This window comes from Eschrichtius robustus, chromosome 4, assembly GCF_028021215.1.
Source record: "Eschrichtius robustus isolate mEscRob2 chromosome 4, mEscRob2.pri, whole genome shotgun sequence".
Lineage (NCBI taxonomy): Eukaryota > Metazoa > Chordata > Mammalia > Artiodactyla > Eschrichtiidae > Eschrichtius > Eschrichtius robustus.
The window spans coordinates 89,477,014-89,493,570 of NC_090827.1; the positions used below are offsets into that span (position 1 = coordinate 89,477,014).

At 39.7% G+C, this 16,557-nt stretch overlaps 1 protein-coding gene across 2 annotated transcripts in view; it reads right to left on the reverse strand.

Annotated features, from left to right (window-relative positions):
• PGM2 (phosphoglucomutase 2) overlaps nt 1-16,557 on the reverse strand; it is a 33,456-nt gene that overhangs the window by 3,462 nt on the left and 13,437 nt on the right. For both annotated transcript variants that reach the window (XM_068543120.1, XM_068543121.1), the window contains exons 7-13: nt 14,415-14,604; nt 12,825-12,922; nt 11,191-11,371; nt 11,007-11,100; nt 8,781-8,910; nt 7,857-8,046; nt 4,312-4,445 (exon numbers count right to left, since the gene is read on the reverse strand). In XM_068543120.1, coding sequence (XP_068399221.1) covers nt 4,312-4,445; nt 7,857-8,046; nt 8,781-8,910; nt 11,007-11,100; nt 11,191-11,371; nt 12,825-12,922; nt 14,415-14,604 — 1,017 coding nt within the window. The remainder of the gene's footprint in view (nt 1-4,311; nt 4,446-7,856; nt 8,047-8,780; nt 8,911-11,006; nt 11,101-11,190; nt 11,372-12,824; nt 12,923-14,414; nt 14,605-16,557) is intronic.

A 16,557-nucleotide genomic window follows, 5' to 3' on the forward strand; every position in this document is an offset into this window, starting at 1 on the left:
TACTTCATACTTGACCACCTTTAATATATGCAAACTTAATTTTAACAGAAAGGGCAATCTTTGTAATTAGTTAATATCATTTTTGCATTGTAACAGCTAACCAGTACAACTAAAACAATCCATTTTATTACAGACATTAATTCTGGCTGTACTACTTACTAGCTGTGTGCCCTTGGGCAAGTGATTTAACCTTTCAAAGGCCCAGATTCCTCATCTGTAAAATTGAGATAAAGACTTTATTTTCTCAAGAGAGTTGTTGTATAGATTGAGATAAATTATAGAAAGCAATTAGCACAGAACCTGGCCCCAAAACCTCAATAAATGTAGCTATCATTATAATTATTTTTACCCCCCATTGGTAACATATATAGTAATTATGCTTCATAAATACATATGAATTACACAAGTCTTTTCTTTTCCTTCTCCATAAATGTGCTTTGAAGAAAATAACCGTTCTCAGGAAGGCACACTGACTAATAATTACTGTTTTTTTTTAAAAAATATAAATTTATTTATTTATTTATTTTTGGCTGAGTTGGGTCTTTGTTGCTGCACGCGGGCTTTCTCTAGTTGTGGCGAGAGGGGGCTACTCTTCATTGCGGTGCGCGGGCCTTTCATTGTGGTGGCTTCTCTTGTTGCGGAGCACGGGCTCTAGGCTCGTGGGCTTCAGTAGCTGTGGCACACAGGCTCAGTAGCTGTGGCTCGTGGGCTCTAGAGCACAGGCTCAGTAGTTGTGGCACACGGGCTTAGTTGCTCTGCGGCATGTGGGATCTTCCCGGACCAGGGCTCAAACCCGTGTCCCCTGCATTGGCAGGCGGATTCCTAACCACTATGCCACCAGGGAAGCCCTTATTGGTTTTCTTAAAACAATATACATAAAACAAAACTCATCAATGAATTTACTATATATCTCCTGCTGGTTTTGTTTCTCTGTTAGCACCCTGGCTTGACATTATTACCTAAATCTTGAGATAGTAAGAGAGTGTCCTTGTTCTTAGGAATTGAGTATTGAAGTCTGCGACTTATTTTCAAATGGCTGAGAAAACAAATAAACCAACCCAAATATATAATATTGATATGTATGGTGAGTGAGAGCAAATATTGCAAAATGTTAGCAACTGCTGAAACTAGGTTAGGGTAGGCAAACTATGGCTTGCGGCCTGTTTGTGTAAATAGTTTTATTGGAACACAGCCACACCTATTCTTTTATGTCTGTGGCAGCTTTCCAGCTACAACAGCAGAGCTGAGTGGTTATAACAAGGGCTATATGGTCTCCAATCCCTAAAATAGTTACTATTTGGCTCTTTACAGAAAAAGTTTGTCAACCCCTAGTCTATGTGAGGAGTATGTGGGTATTCACTATATTATTTCTACATTTCTATAGGTTTGAAATTTTTCACAATAAAAAGTTGGACAAAACTAAAGACATCAAGGGAATTCCCTGGCAGTCAAGTGGTTAGGACTCTGTGCTTTCACTGCCGAGGGCACAGGTTTGATCCCTGGTTGGGGAACTAAGATCCCACAAGCTGTGCGGCACAGCCAAAAAACACCCCCCAAAACAAAAAACAAACAAAAAACAACAACTAAAGACATCAACCCCAACAAAAATATTTTTTAAAAGCAGGACTTATATTTGAAAAAGATTTTCTATTCAAAAGGGTTAGTGGGTTGTGGAATTCTATGAATGAATGAAATTCATGATATAAAATATATTAATAATATTTAACGTTATCAGAAAGTAAGGAAACCTTAGCCATGGCTTTATTGTTGTTGTGTGTTAGTTATGCTCATGCCTTGCTTGAGCCCTGACAGTATATCTATGGGCTGACCTAGTGCCTAATGTTTCATTTAGTAAATGGGAGCAACATTTCAATGACTATAATAAAAGGACAAATTTTCAAAGTATTTTCAGCAATTCAGAAACTAATATTTGAATTTAAGTCCACTCAATAAGCCATGTGAAAAATGTAAATACCATAGATCCTTAAACAGTAAGTTGTATTGTTATTATAAAAGAAAGTTTTCTAAAATATTACACATTTTCACAGGATAATGAAAAGGAAAAAATACATAGAGAAAATAGATCTTTAAATTGGACTTATGTCCATTTGTTTTCAAAAGAATGAGATACAGAAATATGAAAACACTAAGTGAGAATGAGAATTATTCAGAAGAAGATTCAGGGCTGATTTGGGTGTGGCTTGCTATTTCCTTTATGATAAAGTCCCCAACAGGTGACTATTCTGAGCTCTTGTATCCATGTTTTATAGTTTTGTTTTGTTTTAATATTTCTTGCATTGCTATCAGCCCTCACTTCTTCATGCCTAAGGAAAATCCAACTGTAGCAAATCTTCCCTGCCCCTCTAATCTGCTACATTTAATCTGCTATTAGCTCGCTGATTTAAGATGCTCAGAAAATTTCCTCTGCTCTTATTTCCACACAACGTAAATTTGGTTCACAAGCCAGAAAAACCCTATGGATAAAGCTTTGGAGTGTATGTACCATTACTACCTAGGCCTGTGTCGTCTACTACAGTAGCCACTAGCCACACGTGGCTATGGTGCAATTGAAATGTGGTTAGTTCAGCAGAGGAACTGAATTTTTCATTTCATTTAAGTTAACTAATTGAAATTCAAATTTGAAAACTAGCACTTGATTCAGTTATTGGAAAACTTAAGTATGTTTGCAACAACTTGGGTGTCAAAATCTACTTTTTCAACTGCAAATTTTATGAACTCTAAATACAGATTAAGGGGACCTCCCTGGTGGTCCAGTGGCTAAGACTCCACGCTCCCAATGCAAGGGGCCTGGGTTTGATCCCTAGTCGGGGAACTAGAGCCCACATGCCGCAACAAAAGATCCAACATGCCGCAACAAAAGATCCTGCATGCCGCGACGAAGATCTCACGAGCCGCAACTAAGACTTGGCACAGCCAAATAAATAAATAAATAAATATTAAAAAAAAAATACATTTAAAGTATTTCCAAAAATATATAGCATTCGAATTTGAGATGTGTGGTAAGTGTAAAATACTGTATGGATTTTGAAGACTTAGTGTGAAAAAAATTTTTTTAAATATCTCATTAATAATTTTTATAGTGATTACATGTTGTAATGTTAATATTTAAAATACTTAGTTAAATAAATATATTATCTGTTTCTTTTCACTATTTAAAATTGTGTCTAGGAGAAAATTTCAAGTTGCATATGTGGCTCACATTTTATTCCTGTTGGACAGCACTGACTTAATTCACTTTTTAAAAAAATTTCCTGCTTTTTAAAAAATTATTTTTATTTATTTATTTATTTATCTTTATTTTTTGGCTGCGCTGGGTCTTCATTGCTGCGCACGGGCTTTCTCTAGTTGTGGCGAGCGGGGGCTACTCTTCGTTGCGGTATGTGGGCTTCTCATTGCAGTGGCTTCTCTTGTTGTGGAGCATGGGCTCTAGGCACGCGCGCTTCAGTAGTTGTGGCACGTGGGCTCAGTAGTTGTGGCTTGCGGGCTCTAGAGCGCAGGCTCAGTAGTTGTGGCACACGGGCTTAGTTGTTCTGCGGCACGTGGGATCTTCCCCGACCAGGACTTGAACTCCTGTCCCCTGCATTGGCAGGAGGATTCTTAACCACTGTGCCACCAGGGAAGTCCCAAATTTCCTGATTTTGAACTGTATTCTGAATAGAGAAATGATAGCTAAGTGACTGTTAAATAGGTGTGTAATATGACATTTACACGTGCTAGCTACACGTACCACGGCTGATAAAGTTCAAAATGTTACAGGTGTTGGAAAGTGACCAACTCAAACCCTTTACCAAGGTCACAAAACACGACTCTGAAGCTACCAGACCATTGGCTCTTTGGTGGTAAGGACTCGTTCTGCTGTGGCTCTTCATCTGCCCCAAGACCCAGCATGACTTACACACAATAGGTGCTCAAAGATATTTGTTGAATGGACGTGTAATGCATTTTAATTTATTGTATCAGAGACACGGAGAAAAAGAGAAAAAGTCATTGGTGCCAGCCTCAAATATAAAGTACTAGAAAAAGGAAATTTTATTATTATTACTGAAATTAGGAATGAAATTTTCCCATACAGGGAAATTTGGGGTAGAAGGAAATAACCAAGTAGGAAGTAAGCACTCTTGTCCCTAGACGCTTCAAGGGCCTGTTAATATCACAATAGTGCTGCAGGTTCTGAAACAACGTTCCTAATTAAACCACATATTGGAAAGATAAAATATTTTACTTAGCGTCTGAATAGAATTTAGGAAGTTTAGGGAATAAATATCACAGCAGCTGCCATCCATAGCATACCTATTTCCAGGGGGGGCGCGCAGTTCCGAATAGTACTTGATTTTGGGCTCTGTCCCACTGGTCCGAATGGTGGCCACGCCTCCATTAGCAAAGGTAAAGGTGATCATTTGGCTGCTTTTACTAGTAGGGAGAACCTAGGAATTAATTTACACGTTATAAATTTAAGTAGTAATAACATAAGCTGTTCTTACCTGACTAACATTTTCCCCTGAATAAGCAAGAAAGTAAATGCAAAACAAAGAAGAAAAGAACATTTTTGAGGAAATCAGAAAATGTACTCTGTGTAAATGAAATAAGTAATAATACGGCAATTTGTGAAAATTAACTTTGTATATTACTTTTTACCTCCATGGTTCTATTAAAGCTACTAAAGTTTTACTAAAATTGAAACACATCATTTCACAAGAACTTGCTTTAAACCGATTAATAATGCATTACCAAAACCCCACAAAACACTAGGCTTATTTCACTTTCAAGGGCTTCTGGTAGATGTATTCTTAGCTGATTGCTCTCCAAACTCCACTAAAATGACTGAAGCATTAAAATCAAAAAACACACAAGGGCAAAGAGGCAGCAGCAGTTGAGGGGGCTGCCAACTAATTGTGGCAGTCAGAAACCAGGTGGAGGGGCAGACGTGACCTGATGGAACACAGAAGAATGACCTCGGAGCCCCTGTAGCAGGCAGGTAAGAACCGAGTCAGCATGTTCTGCAGGGCCCTGGTAAAGCTCACTACCTGGGGCACCTGGTACTGCAGAGGCAGGCGTGAGACAAAGGAGCTATTAGATCCTCCCAAATCCCCACCTTCTGCCCATGTGGTCAACCAACCACCTCATCAGGAGATGGTTTAAATCTCTGGTGTAACTGAACCAGAAGGGCTCCGAAGCTGGGGACGCTGGGCACCATGGAGGGCAGGGCATGGAGAAAACTTAGAGTAAGTCAGAGTCTGCATACTGAAAGCTCAAACCCCTCCTCCCAGGTCCGCAGCACCTCTCCACCACTTCTGGGGCCTCAGCATCCCAGCTTATTACCCTCAGGCAGGAGATTAGGGTGGGAGTGAGGCGTCCCCAGGAGACCTTGAGGGAAATAAAGACAATACAGAGGAAACAAGATCTACATTTTAAAAAAGCTATACTTAATATCCTTAAGAGAGGTAAGATATAATACACATGAAACAAGAATAAGATGTTACTTTTAATAAATTAGAGAAAAAGAGCTGAAATGTTCAGAGAAGCATTGAAAGTTAATGTTGAGGTAATCTCCCCAAAAGTAGGAAAGAAGGCTATAGATGGACAGTGGGAAAAAAGAAACACGGAAAGTAGAACATCACTCCAGGAGTGTCAGCATCTAAGAACCTGTCAAGAAGGACTTATCAAGAAGGTGAGAACAGAAAATGCAAGGGAAGAGGTTACTTGAAAAACAACCATCCAGCATCCTTCTTTGACAAAAATCAAGAGAATTTCTCAGAACTGAAAGAAATGACTCCATAGATCAACAAAGACCAACCAAGTATCCAGAAAAATGAATGAAAAGAGACCCATACTAAAAGCATATCACTGAAATTTTAGAACCCCAAGTTTAGCGGAAAGTTCCTAATGTCTTCCCATGGAGAAGAAAACAAATGGCACGGAAAGGACTGAATGAGTATGGTGTTCTCATCCCTGAATGCAGCACACAGCATTTCCCAACTATTTCCTGAGTGAATGAATGATGGATGCTCAACGGCTTAACAAATACAGAGCAATGCTTTCCAAACTGTGAGTCAATAAAGCGCGAGGGTAGAGTAAGACATTTTCAGACCTAAACACCTCCAAAAATTTACCTCCCATTCATTTCTTCTTAGGAAGCTACTAGAAGATGTGATTTAGGAAGATAAATATAAAAAGAGGAAATCATGGGGTCTAGGAGCAAGGGACCCACCCCCAGAGAGTGGTGAAAGGGCATTTCCAGGATGACAGCTGGGCGTTCAACCCAGAGAGCAGAAGCCTCTCCCCGGAGGAAGGGACCAGGAGGGAGGCCACTGGAAACAAGATGGGACCAACAGTCCAGGTCGAAAACCCTACTGAGAGGTATTTGAAGGATGTGGGAAGAACTGGTGAGGGTTACATAGAAATCCACGCAAATGAAAGAACAAAGCAGCTATTAATTACAGGAAAAGTAATTCTCTATACAAAGTAAGGGGAACCTAATCATAGTACACTACTTAGCTAAGCAAAAAACAATAGTTACCAGTCATAACAATACAAACATGGAATCTGATGTCACCAAGAGTTGTGGTATAAATGTACTGTGAGGACAGGGAAGAAGAGTCGTGAATGCTGGAAGTGTAAGAACTAAATCCCTATCTCCATAATAGAAAATTAATAAAGTCTAACACTGATAAGTCATAGTATCACCACATGGGCACATTGTTTAGAAATCTGGTGGTAAATACCAGGAGAAACAACTAAGAGGGAAGGTGGTTGTCTTGGTACATGGAAATGAGATGGCAGGAGTCGGAACTGCCATGTTTAATCATAACCCTTTTAATACTATTTGCCTTTAAAAACATATTGTGTACAGATGTAAATTAAAAAATATAAAAAGGTGAATATCAAAGCAAATGTCCATGTGATGAATTGGGAGATTGGGATTGACATATATACACTAATATGTTTAAAAGGTATAACTAATAAGAACCTGCTGTATAAAAAAATAAATAAAATTCAAAAAAAAAAAAAAAAAGGCAAATGTCCAGTATCTCATAAGGATATTCTTACTCTCCTTCCTCCACACCCCTGCCATAGTTAGCAATACTCTTCTGCCACATTTGAGCCTTCTTTTGACTCCAGTGGGGGAATCTACATGGTAGGAAGAATGCAAACTCATGCTTTACAGCTAACAACTCCTACATATTCAGAGAACAGGGTAAAACTAAGGAGGAAGCAAGCAGTGGTTCTCAAAGTTGGACCAGTAGCATTAGCATCAGCAGGGAACTTATTAGAAAAGCAAATAAGGGGTGGGCTGCAGCACTCAGTGTTTTAACCTGGCCACCAGGTGATTCTGATGCTTTTTCAAGTTCAACTGCTGAAAGAGAGGAAAAGCTGGGTTTGGAATCAGAAGACCCAGATTCTATCCCGAGCGTCACCAATTAGCTGTGTGACCACAGGCAGGTCTTACACTTCCGAGTACAGTCGTCCCTCGGTACCCGTGGAGGATTAGTTCCAGGAGCCCCCCCCACAGATACCAAAATTCATGGATGCTCAAGTCCATTAGATAAAATAGTGTAGTACAATCGACCCTCGGTATCCGCGGATGTGAAACCCTCGGATGATGAGGGACGACTGTATCGATTTCCTGCTGTATTAAACGACAGCATTGGCTTACATGACTAGTGAGAACCCCTTTAGTTTCAGCTCATGATTTTTAATTATCTATATATTTTGATAGCTTATTTATAATAATGCCTAAAATCAGCTTCAATTAATTATATTATTAAGTTGAGCTATTCAAAGTATAGTCAAAAAGTAAATAGAGGCGAGTTTAATTGATAAAAGACATTACTTACAGCTTTTTTATCGGGTTGGCTATCATCATAGCCAGTTGTAAGGTCCCTAATGCCAGAAATTTCAAATTTGCCACAAGTTTTTGGATAATTATTCTTCCCATCGTAGTTTCTAAGGTTTTCAAATAATTTTTTAATAGTGCCTTGATCGTGGCAGATGAAATACGAAGCTTTGGTGATATGGTAGCCGTACCTATCAATACAAACACAATTACATGCAAAATGAGGAACAAATAATTCTGCACAGTGTACACTGAACATGTATCAACCAGTATATTCTAAAACAAATAACCACGACTAATTTCAAAGGAATAATTCAGCTTTAAAAAAGAGGTCCAACATTATAAAAGAGGTCCAACAATCTACCCCAGCGATCGCTGGACTGCTCTGTGGCCCTCAGCCTGAATTTCTAAGTAAAAGTTTCTCTGTTGGAACGTAGCCACGCCATGCCCATTACCTTATGTATTGTGTCTGGCTGCTTTTGCACTACAAAGGCAGTGGTGAATAATTGCTTTAAAGACTAAACAGATGTTTTGTGAACACAGTCTTTTTTGACATTGGACACTTAAAAATCACATTCTTCCCTTAGCCATTTCTGCAACTAATGTTCTCATTTGTTAAGAATCAATGTCATCATGAATGGTAATTACTATTAAGTAGTTAAATATCAAAAGGAAAAGGTGATCCCTTATTTAGTTTTTATAGGCAATACAATTCATAACCAAAGTAAGGACATCAGAAAGAATATTAGTATCTCATGCATAAGAACAGAGTAAAACATTAAAAAATATTACTACATGTGGGGATAACATGTTAACTGTATTTATTGTGATCATTTCACAATATAGATATACATTGAATCATTGTGTTGCACAACTGAAACGAAAGAAAAATTACTTCAATTTAACAGAGTCATTAGAAACTTACTCAACATAGATGGCCTTTAGCTGCTGAGACAAAGATAAATTCTTGGTTGCTAGAAAGCTGGCCAACTCTGCACTTATGACGGCGGCACTGACTCCATCTTTGTCCAGAACGAAAGGGCAGCACATATATCCTGCAGAAACACGTGTCATACACACACCCTGAGGAGTAGGTCCCTTTACACACTGTGCGTGCACACATCTATATGCTCCCTGCCTACTGCATAAGAGGTTGTCAGTATGTAAATGCTTCTCATTCACCACCATTACATTTAAGAATCTAGCCCAGTGCCTAGCACATAGCAGGCCTTCAAGAAATATTTGCTGAGGTACAAACTACTATACATAAAATAACTAAGGGGCTTCCCTGGTGGCGCAGTGGTTGAGAGTCTGCCTGCCAATGCAGGGGACACGGGTTCGAGCCCTGGTCTGGGAGGATCCCATGTGCCGCGGAGCAGCTGGGCCCGTGAGCCACAATTACTGAGCCTGCGCGTCTGGAGCCTGTGCTCCGCAACAAGAGAGGCCGCGATAGTGAGAGGCCCGCGCACCACGATGAAGAGCGGCTCCCGCTTGCCACAACTAGAGAAAGCCCTCGCACAGAAACGAAGACCCAACACAGCCATAAATAAATAAATAAACAAATACTTAAAAAGAAAAAAAAGAATGTCATTGTTAAAAAAAAAAAAAAAATAACTAAGATACAAGGATGTATTGTACAACGCAGGGAGTGTAGCCGATACTTTATAATAACTATAACTGGAGTATAATCTATAAAAACACTGAATCACTATGTTATACACATGAAATTAATATAATATTGTAATTCAACTATGCTTTAATTTAAAAAAAGAAAAGAAAAACAGAGAAAGTATTTGTTGAATAACCTGTAAGGAGAGTCTCCCTCCTAGACAAATTGTACTCATTTTCCAGGTGTAGACCAAATCCCTCTAGCTCACACAAAACTGTTTCCAATTGTTCTAGTCAATGCTTATTCTGTCTTCTCCGAATCCCCATACTTCTTACGAGTTATATGATTCATCTTGACACCTAGCCTATACTCTTCTGTGTGGTTTCTAACCAGATCAATATAAACTGCTGTAGGCTAAGGTCAGTGTCATCCATTTCTTTCAGAGTCAGCGTGCAACTGATATGCAATAAATATCTGATAAACAAATATAAGAAAATCTTTTTTTTTTTTAATAAAAAGCTATAGGAAGGCCAGGATTGCAGTTCTGAGAGCAAAAGAGCAAAAGTTGAGCTCTTACACACTTCATTCAATGAATTAGTTCAATGATGACCCTGTGTCTATGTTGCAGGGAACGTATGAACCGGAAGAGTATGTATTATATAATGAGCATGACGTACAATAACTTTTATTAAACAAAGAGCTAAAACAGCCCCAGCCCAAACATCTGCATTTCACGTTTCTATTGCTAGCTCTCCTTTCTTGCTCATTGATAGTGATCATTTAAGACAAGTGTTTTTCCATCATCCTGGCTGGTTCTTTCAGGTGACAGTCACTCTGATGGAAGTCCCACAACCATGCCTTCTCCTTTCTTCCAGACAGATCTCTGCAGAGCACTCTATGAGGGGGAGTGAACTATATTTGGCCTGGATATCAATACCATAGTGAGGAAATATCATAACTCCCCAAATAGGAGGATTCTGCAGCTACTACAGCCGTGTACAGAACATCACTGTTCACAATTATCTGGGCAAAGGATTCACTTCCTGCCATGAATGGCTTGGTTATTTGTGAGATATTCTTTTCAGCTAAAAAAATCTGTGATGCCGGGGCTTCCCTGGTGGTGCAGTGGTAGAGAATCTGCCTGCCAATGCAGGGGACACGGGTTCGAGCCCTGGTCTGGAAAGATCCCACATGCCGTGGAGCAACTAGGCCCGTGAGCCACAACTACTGAGCCTGCGCGTCTGGAGCTGGTGCTCCGCAACAAGAGAGGCCACGATAGTGAGAGGCCCGCGCACCGCGATGAAGAGTGGTCCCCACTTGCCGCAACTAGAGAAAGCCCTCGCACAGAAAAAAAAAAAAAATCTGTGATGCCAACTTTGGGGTAGGACAGTTCAGCATTTGCTGAGCGTCACAGAAGAAAAACAAACTGTGTGTTCCTGTTTCACAGTTAATCTTTGAACCCAAATCCAAATCCACATCTTTGCCCATTTATTTGCATTCTATAAATTAACTGATCCCAGGATCATCATGATCAACTCTTACCAATAGCTTCTTCAAAAGCAAATAAGACATTTTTCCCCTGGTCTATTAGCTGTTTGGCTCGGTTTCCCATCCACTTAAAGCCAGTTAATGTTTCCTAAAAGGATAATCCAAGAGAGAAAGAAATGTCTTAGACCTTCTACAGAGCAAAAGAAAGGGAAAAGAGCAAGTCTCACAAACACCTTACCTCGAAGTGAAAGCCCTCCTTTAAGGCAATGGCCTGCAGGATTTTGGAGGAGACGGTGCTGGACAACATATACGTGTCTTTGAGGGCGCTGTGATCTTGGTTCTTTTCTTTCCAAGAAGTAAAGAGCCACCAGCCCAAGAGGGCCCCCAACTCGTTGCCTGAAAACACTCTCCATTCGCCACTGAAAGAAAAAACAACTTATGCACAGCAGTGATCTCAAGAGAGATCACTTAATTGTAAGTAACAATTAAGGACAGAACAGTTAAGCCAAACCAGGCTCAAAGTAGCCTCTGCAGGACTGTTCTTGTTATTCTTGTTTAAATAATAGGTCAGAAGCGCGACTGCCATTGCACAAACATCCGAGCAGCTACCATGTCTCAGCCTGTTCGCCTAGACAAACACCCTGTCTTTGAAGAGCGTATAAAATAAGTACATCAGCGATGACAGAGAAATGCTTTTATCTCAGTCTTCGGCAAAGGCTTTGGTTTTAAACATAACAGAAACATGCTGGCAAGATGCCCCCCCAAGGACTTCCCTCGTGTTGCAGTCGTTAAGAATCCACCTGTCAATGCAGGGGACATGGGTTCGAGCCCTGGTCTGGGAAGATCCCACATGCCACGGAGCAACTAAGACTGTGTGCCACAACTACTGAGCGTGTGCTCCACAACAAGAGAAGGCACTGCAATGAGAAGACCACGCGCTGCAACAAAGAGTAGCCCCCGCTCTCAGCAACTAGAGAAAGGCTGGTGCGAAGCAACGAAGACCCAATGCAGCCAAAAATAAATAAATAAATTTATGTTAAAAAAAAAAAGATGCCCCCCAAGTATAACAGTTTGCATATCTCAATTTTCCGCTCAGCTTTGCTGATTCTGAGAGAGAGACTGCTTAGCATTCCTTAAGATCCAGTGCGGTATTCACACAGTCAGGACACCAGAGAACAGGCTTGCAGCTTATGTTCCTGTCTGTAGGTGGCTACAAGTACACCTCACATTTCAGCATGTAGCACCTTAGCTTAAATTTCTAAAACCTGATATAGAATTGAATCTGTTTTGTTATAATCGAAAATCCTAACACTCTGACAGCACCCCACCGTCTCCCAAACATCACATAGGCTGTTTGACACCCAAAACTGCTTTCAATTTCCCCCCCTTACCCACCACTGCTCTATACAAACTCTACAGTCGCACTTGTCTTAAGCATCGTCAGCGCCCCACAGGCATCTTCCCTGGTCTGTTCAACCTGAATTCAACATCGCTTTGAAGGTCCAGCTCCTCATCAAACCTTTTGCCAGATGCTGAACTGTCAAGGCAGCAACAAAGTACTCTGCCCTCATTAGGCACTGAGTCATTAATTATAATAAAAGCAATGATAAAACGGGGGACGATAACAAATAGTAATTTCAATTCCAAATATACACTGGGCTGGTTTACTCTGCAACGTGCTTGCTGATCGTGTGGCCCCCGGATCAGTACTTGCTCTATGTTAGAGGATCTGACTGAGGTTCAGTGAGATGATCATTTGCAAAATGAATGGGAAATATTTCCAAATAGGTCTGGTCTCTCCAGAAACATTTTACTGCCAAAGATGTCACCTTTTATATTTTCCGTTATGTAGGTAATCACCATTAATTGTACCTGTCTTGCTTTTCTGCCACAGCAAGCCTGTCAGCATCTGGGTCGTTTGCTAAAACGATTTTGGCCGTGGTTTTGTCAGCCAAACCAAAAGACAAAGTCTGAAAAAGAATAAGAAGAGAAAAGGTCATTCCAATCAAGAATTGAGCACAGGGCTTCTCTGGTGGTGCACTGGTTAAGAATCCGCCTGCCAATGCAGGGGACACGGGTTCAAGCCCTGGTCCGGGAAGATCCCACGTGCCGCAGAGCAACTAAGCCTGTGCGCCACAACTACTGAGCCTGCGCTCTAGAGCCCGCGAGCCACAACTACTGAGCCTGTGTGCCACAACTACTGAGCCTGCGTGCCACAACTACTGAAGCCCGCGTGCCTAGAGCCTGTGCTCTGCAACAAGAGAAGCCACCACAATGAGAAGCCCACGTACCGCAACCAAGAGTAGCCCCCACTCACCACAACTAGAGAAAGCCCGCGCGCAGCAACAAAGACCCAACGCAGCCAAATAAATAAATAAATAAAATAAATTTAAAAAAATGCTTAAAAATAAAAGAAAAAAGAATTGAGCACATTCCAGTCTTTAAAAATGTTCAGTTCTTTAAGAACTAAAAGAGGTCTTTCCCCAAACCAGGGCTGAATTTTATTTCTGGAGCTGGTCTTGGCTGGTCACATATTACTTCTTGAGTCAAAGGTCAGATAATGAGAGCATCAACACATGACCCACATGTGCCCATGGGGTTCACCCCACATCTGACAGTGTGTGTGGCTGGACTGGTATTTCCAGGCCTGGGTCTGTGATCAACCTAACAGACAAACCAAAATAAACCGACTCTCTGGATATCATTGTTACCCGAACCTTTAAAAAGACTAAAAGGAACCATCATTTAAATGGCACTTCTTCATATCAGAAAAATATCAATTGAGGAATAAAAATCATGTGATAAATCTCCATTCTATTATTGTTTCTTTTTGGCATTAAGAAGAACAGTAAATTAACTTAAAATTAAATTGATTAAACTGAATGTAAAGCATCGTTTTAAGTTTGCGAGCAATTTCAGCCCTCACATCCTGATGCTAAGACATCTGATTTGAAAGTTCCTTTAAGAAATGAATGACTGGGCTTCCCTGATGGCGCAGTGGTTAAGAATCCACCTGCCAATGCAGGGGACATGGGTTCGAGCCCTGATCTGGGAAGATCCCACATGCCGTGGAGCAACTAAGCCCATGCACCACAACTACTGAGCCTGTGCTCTAGAGCCCATGAGCCACAACTACTGAGCCCGCGTGCCTAGAGCCTGTGCTCTGCAACAAGAGAAGCCACCACAATGAGAAGCCCGCGCACCACAACGAAGAGTAGCCCCTGCTCGCCACAACTAGAGAAAGCCCTTGCGCAGCAATGAAAACCCACTGCAGCCAAAAATAAAATTAAAAAAAAAAAAGAAGAATTTAAGAAATGGATGATTAATAAATATAAATACTTCCAATGATGAAATTACTTTTTTGTTCAGCACAATGAAAATGCATAAAACATTTTACTCAATAGTAATAGTTTTGAATTATATTCAAGGTAAATTTTATAATTAAAAAAAAAATCAGGTTACCAAGACACCTTTACCCTCTTCAGGATTTGGGTATTTCACTGTTGGGAACTCAGGATCGGGATCCTTCTGTTCGGGAACAGCCTCGGGAGGAACAAAGTCAAAAGCCTTGAAAGCCGACTGCACGAAGCTGTGACCCACGCCATGGACGGAGGTGTGCACAAACTTCACCTTGGTCTCCCTGTTCACAGCCCTAGAATCAGACACGTGGAGAATGATAAAATATGCAAATATGGCTCTCAAAACTGGAAGGACTGCAAAATATCAAGGAACCAGATTCCTAAGAATGTAAGGTATCAAAGTAATAAGAATGTATAAGACAACTGAGTATCTTTCTAATTCCATTAAAAAAAGAAAACTTATTCACTCTCTTTCAAACATACACCCTCCCCCAACACATTCAAGTTTTAAATTTTACTCTGTAGTTATTTTCCACAAATTTACTTACTTTTGGATTTTATTTCATGCTACAACTTTCACAGCTGGCCCAGTGGCAGTACCCACCCATGGCAGTGCCAGTAAATACTCTGTTAGCTTCACACGTTTCAAAGTGTCCCTTTTAACACAATGTGATGAAACATCCCATACATGGATGCATAAAAAATAAAACATTTTCTTTGTCAAGTAACAATCCTGTTTGGCAAAGTGCCCTGATCTAGGGACTCAATGTAGAATAAAAATGAACATCAAAATTAACAGCAGATTTCTCTCCAGACCCCAAGCTTGGGGAGAATCCTTAAGAAAGCATCTCTTATGATCCAGGCTGGGGGGAGGTGAACATCCACCACCATGGGAGGGACACAAAACTCCACCCAGATGTTTCTTTTCCATCCCCCCTATAGGACAAAAGCCTTAATCTGTATGGGAAAGGGCAGCAACACCATAGCCATAGGAGGTGTTGGACAAGGATGCATGATTTATAACCAATTTGAAGATGAATAAAATATTAACATACCTTAAAAAAAAAGAAAAGAAATTAACAGCATAAGTTATAGAAAGGTAAACACAAGATGTTAAAAAATTCCAATGATCTGACTGCTAGATTCTTAGGTTACTGCCCATTTCTTTTGGCAATGAATAAATGAACAAGGTCTTCCTTAAGACAGTAGTAGTTTAAAACAAACATACCCTTAAAAATAAAATGCATCTAGAAAAATAAATATGCAAGATTAGTGAGAACAAATCTGGAAAAAATCTCTTAGATATTAAAGTGAATTATAAAGCTATCACGATTAGAACAGTTTAGGCCTAGATATATAAAGGCAGATTAAAGGAACAGAATAGAGTCCAGAAGTTGATCCAATTTGAAATGGGAAATATATATGAGAAGCAGTAAGGTTTAGTGGTTAACATGATTTAGAGACAGACTCTAAATTTAAATCTTGGAGCTCTGCCACTTATAAGCTGTGTGACTATTGGTTATCTTCTTAACCTCTCTGTGTCACAGTTTTCTCATCTATAAGATGGCAATACACTAGAACCTACCCTCAGCATTACCATGATGATTAAAATGAGATTAAATTAATTAGTACAAGTGAAGGGACTGTAGCAGTTATCTGATACATAATAAGCTCATATATCATGTTAGAAATTGTTAAAGGTGATATTTCCAATCAGTCAAAGAAAAAGAGATTCTTTAGTTTAATATGTTGTTACAATTGCAACTTTTTAGAAAGAACCTAATCTGCTTTCCTACTTTATGCTTCATACAAAATTAAAAATCACCAACAACTCAAAAGATTTAAACATTGCAAAATGTAAACACGAAAGCCAAAGCAAAACAAGAGTTGTGCTTTTTTTAAAAAATAATCTTGGTATAGTGAAATCTATCTATAGTGACACAAAACCCAGCAATCAGAAATTAAAAGTTTCAATGAAAAAGTCCAAAGGTAACAACAGAAGGGAAAACAATATTTGAAATAAATGAAGTCTAGTTTTCTGTACAAGCAAAGAGGTTTTACAAATGCAAAAGAGGAACAAATACACAGAAAAATATAGGTTAAATAAATATTAAAAATATTCATAATTAAAGAATGCAAATAAAGTTAGGTATTACTTTCACGCAGCAAACTGGGAAAGAGGAGAAATTCAATACTTAGTATAGGTAAGAATGTGTGGATCATATACTATTATCATATACTGTTGG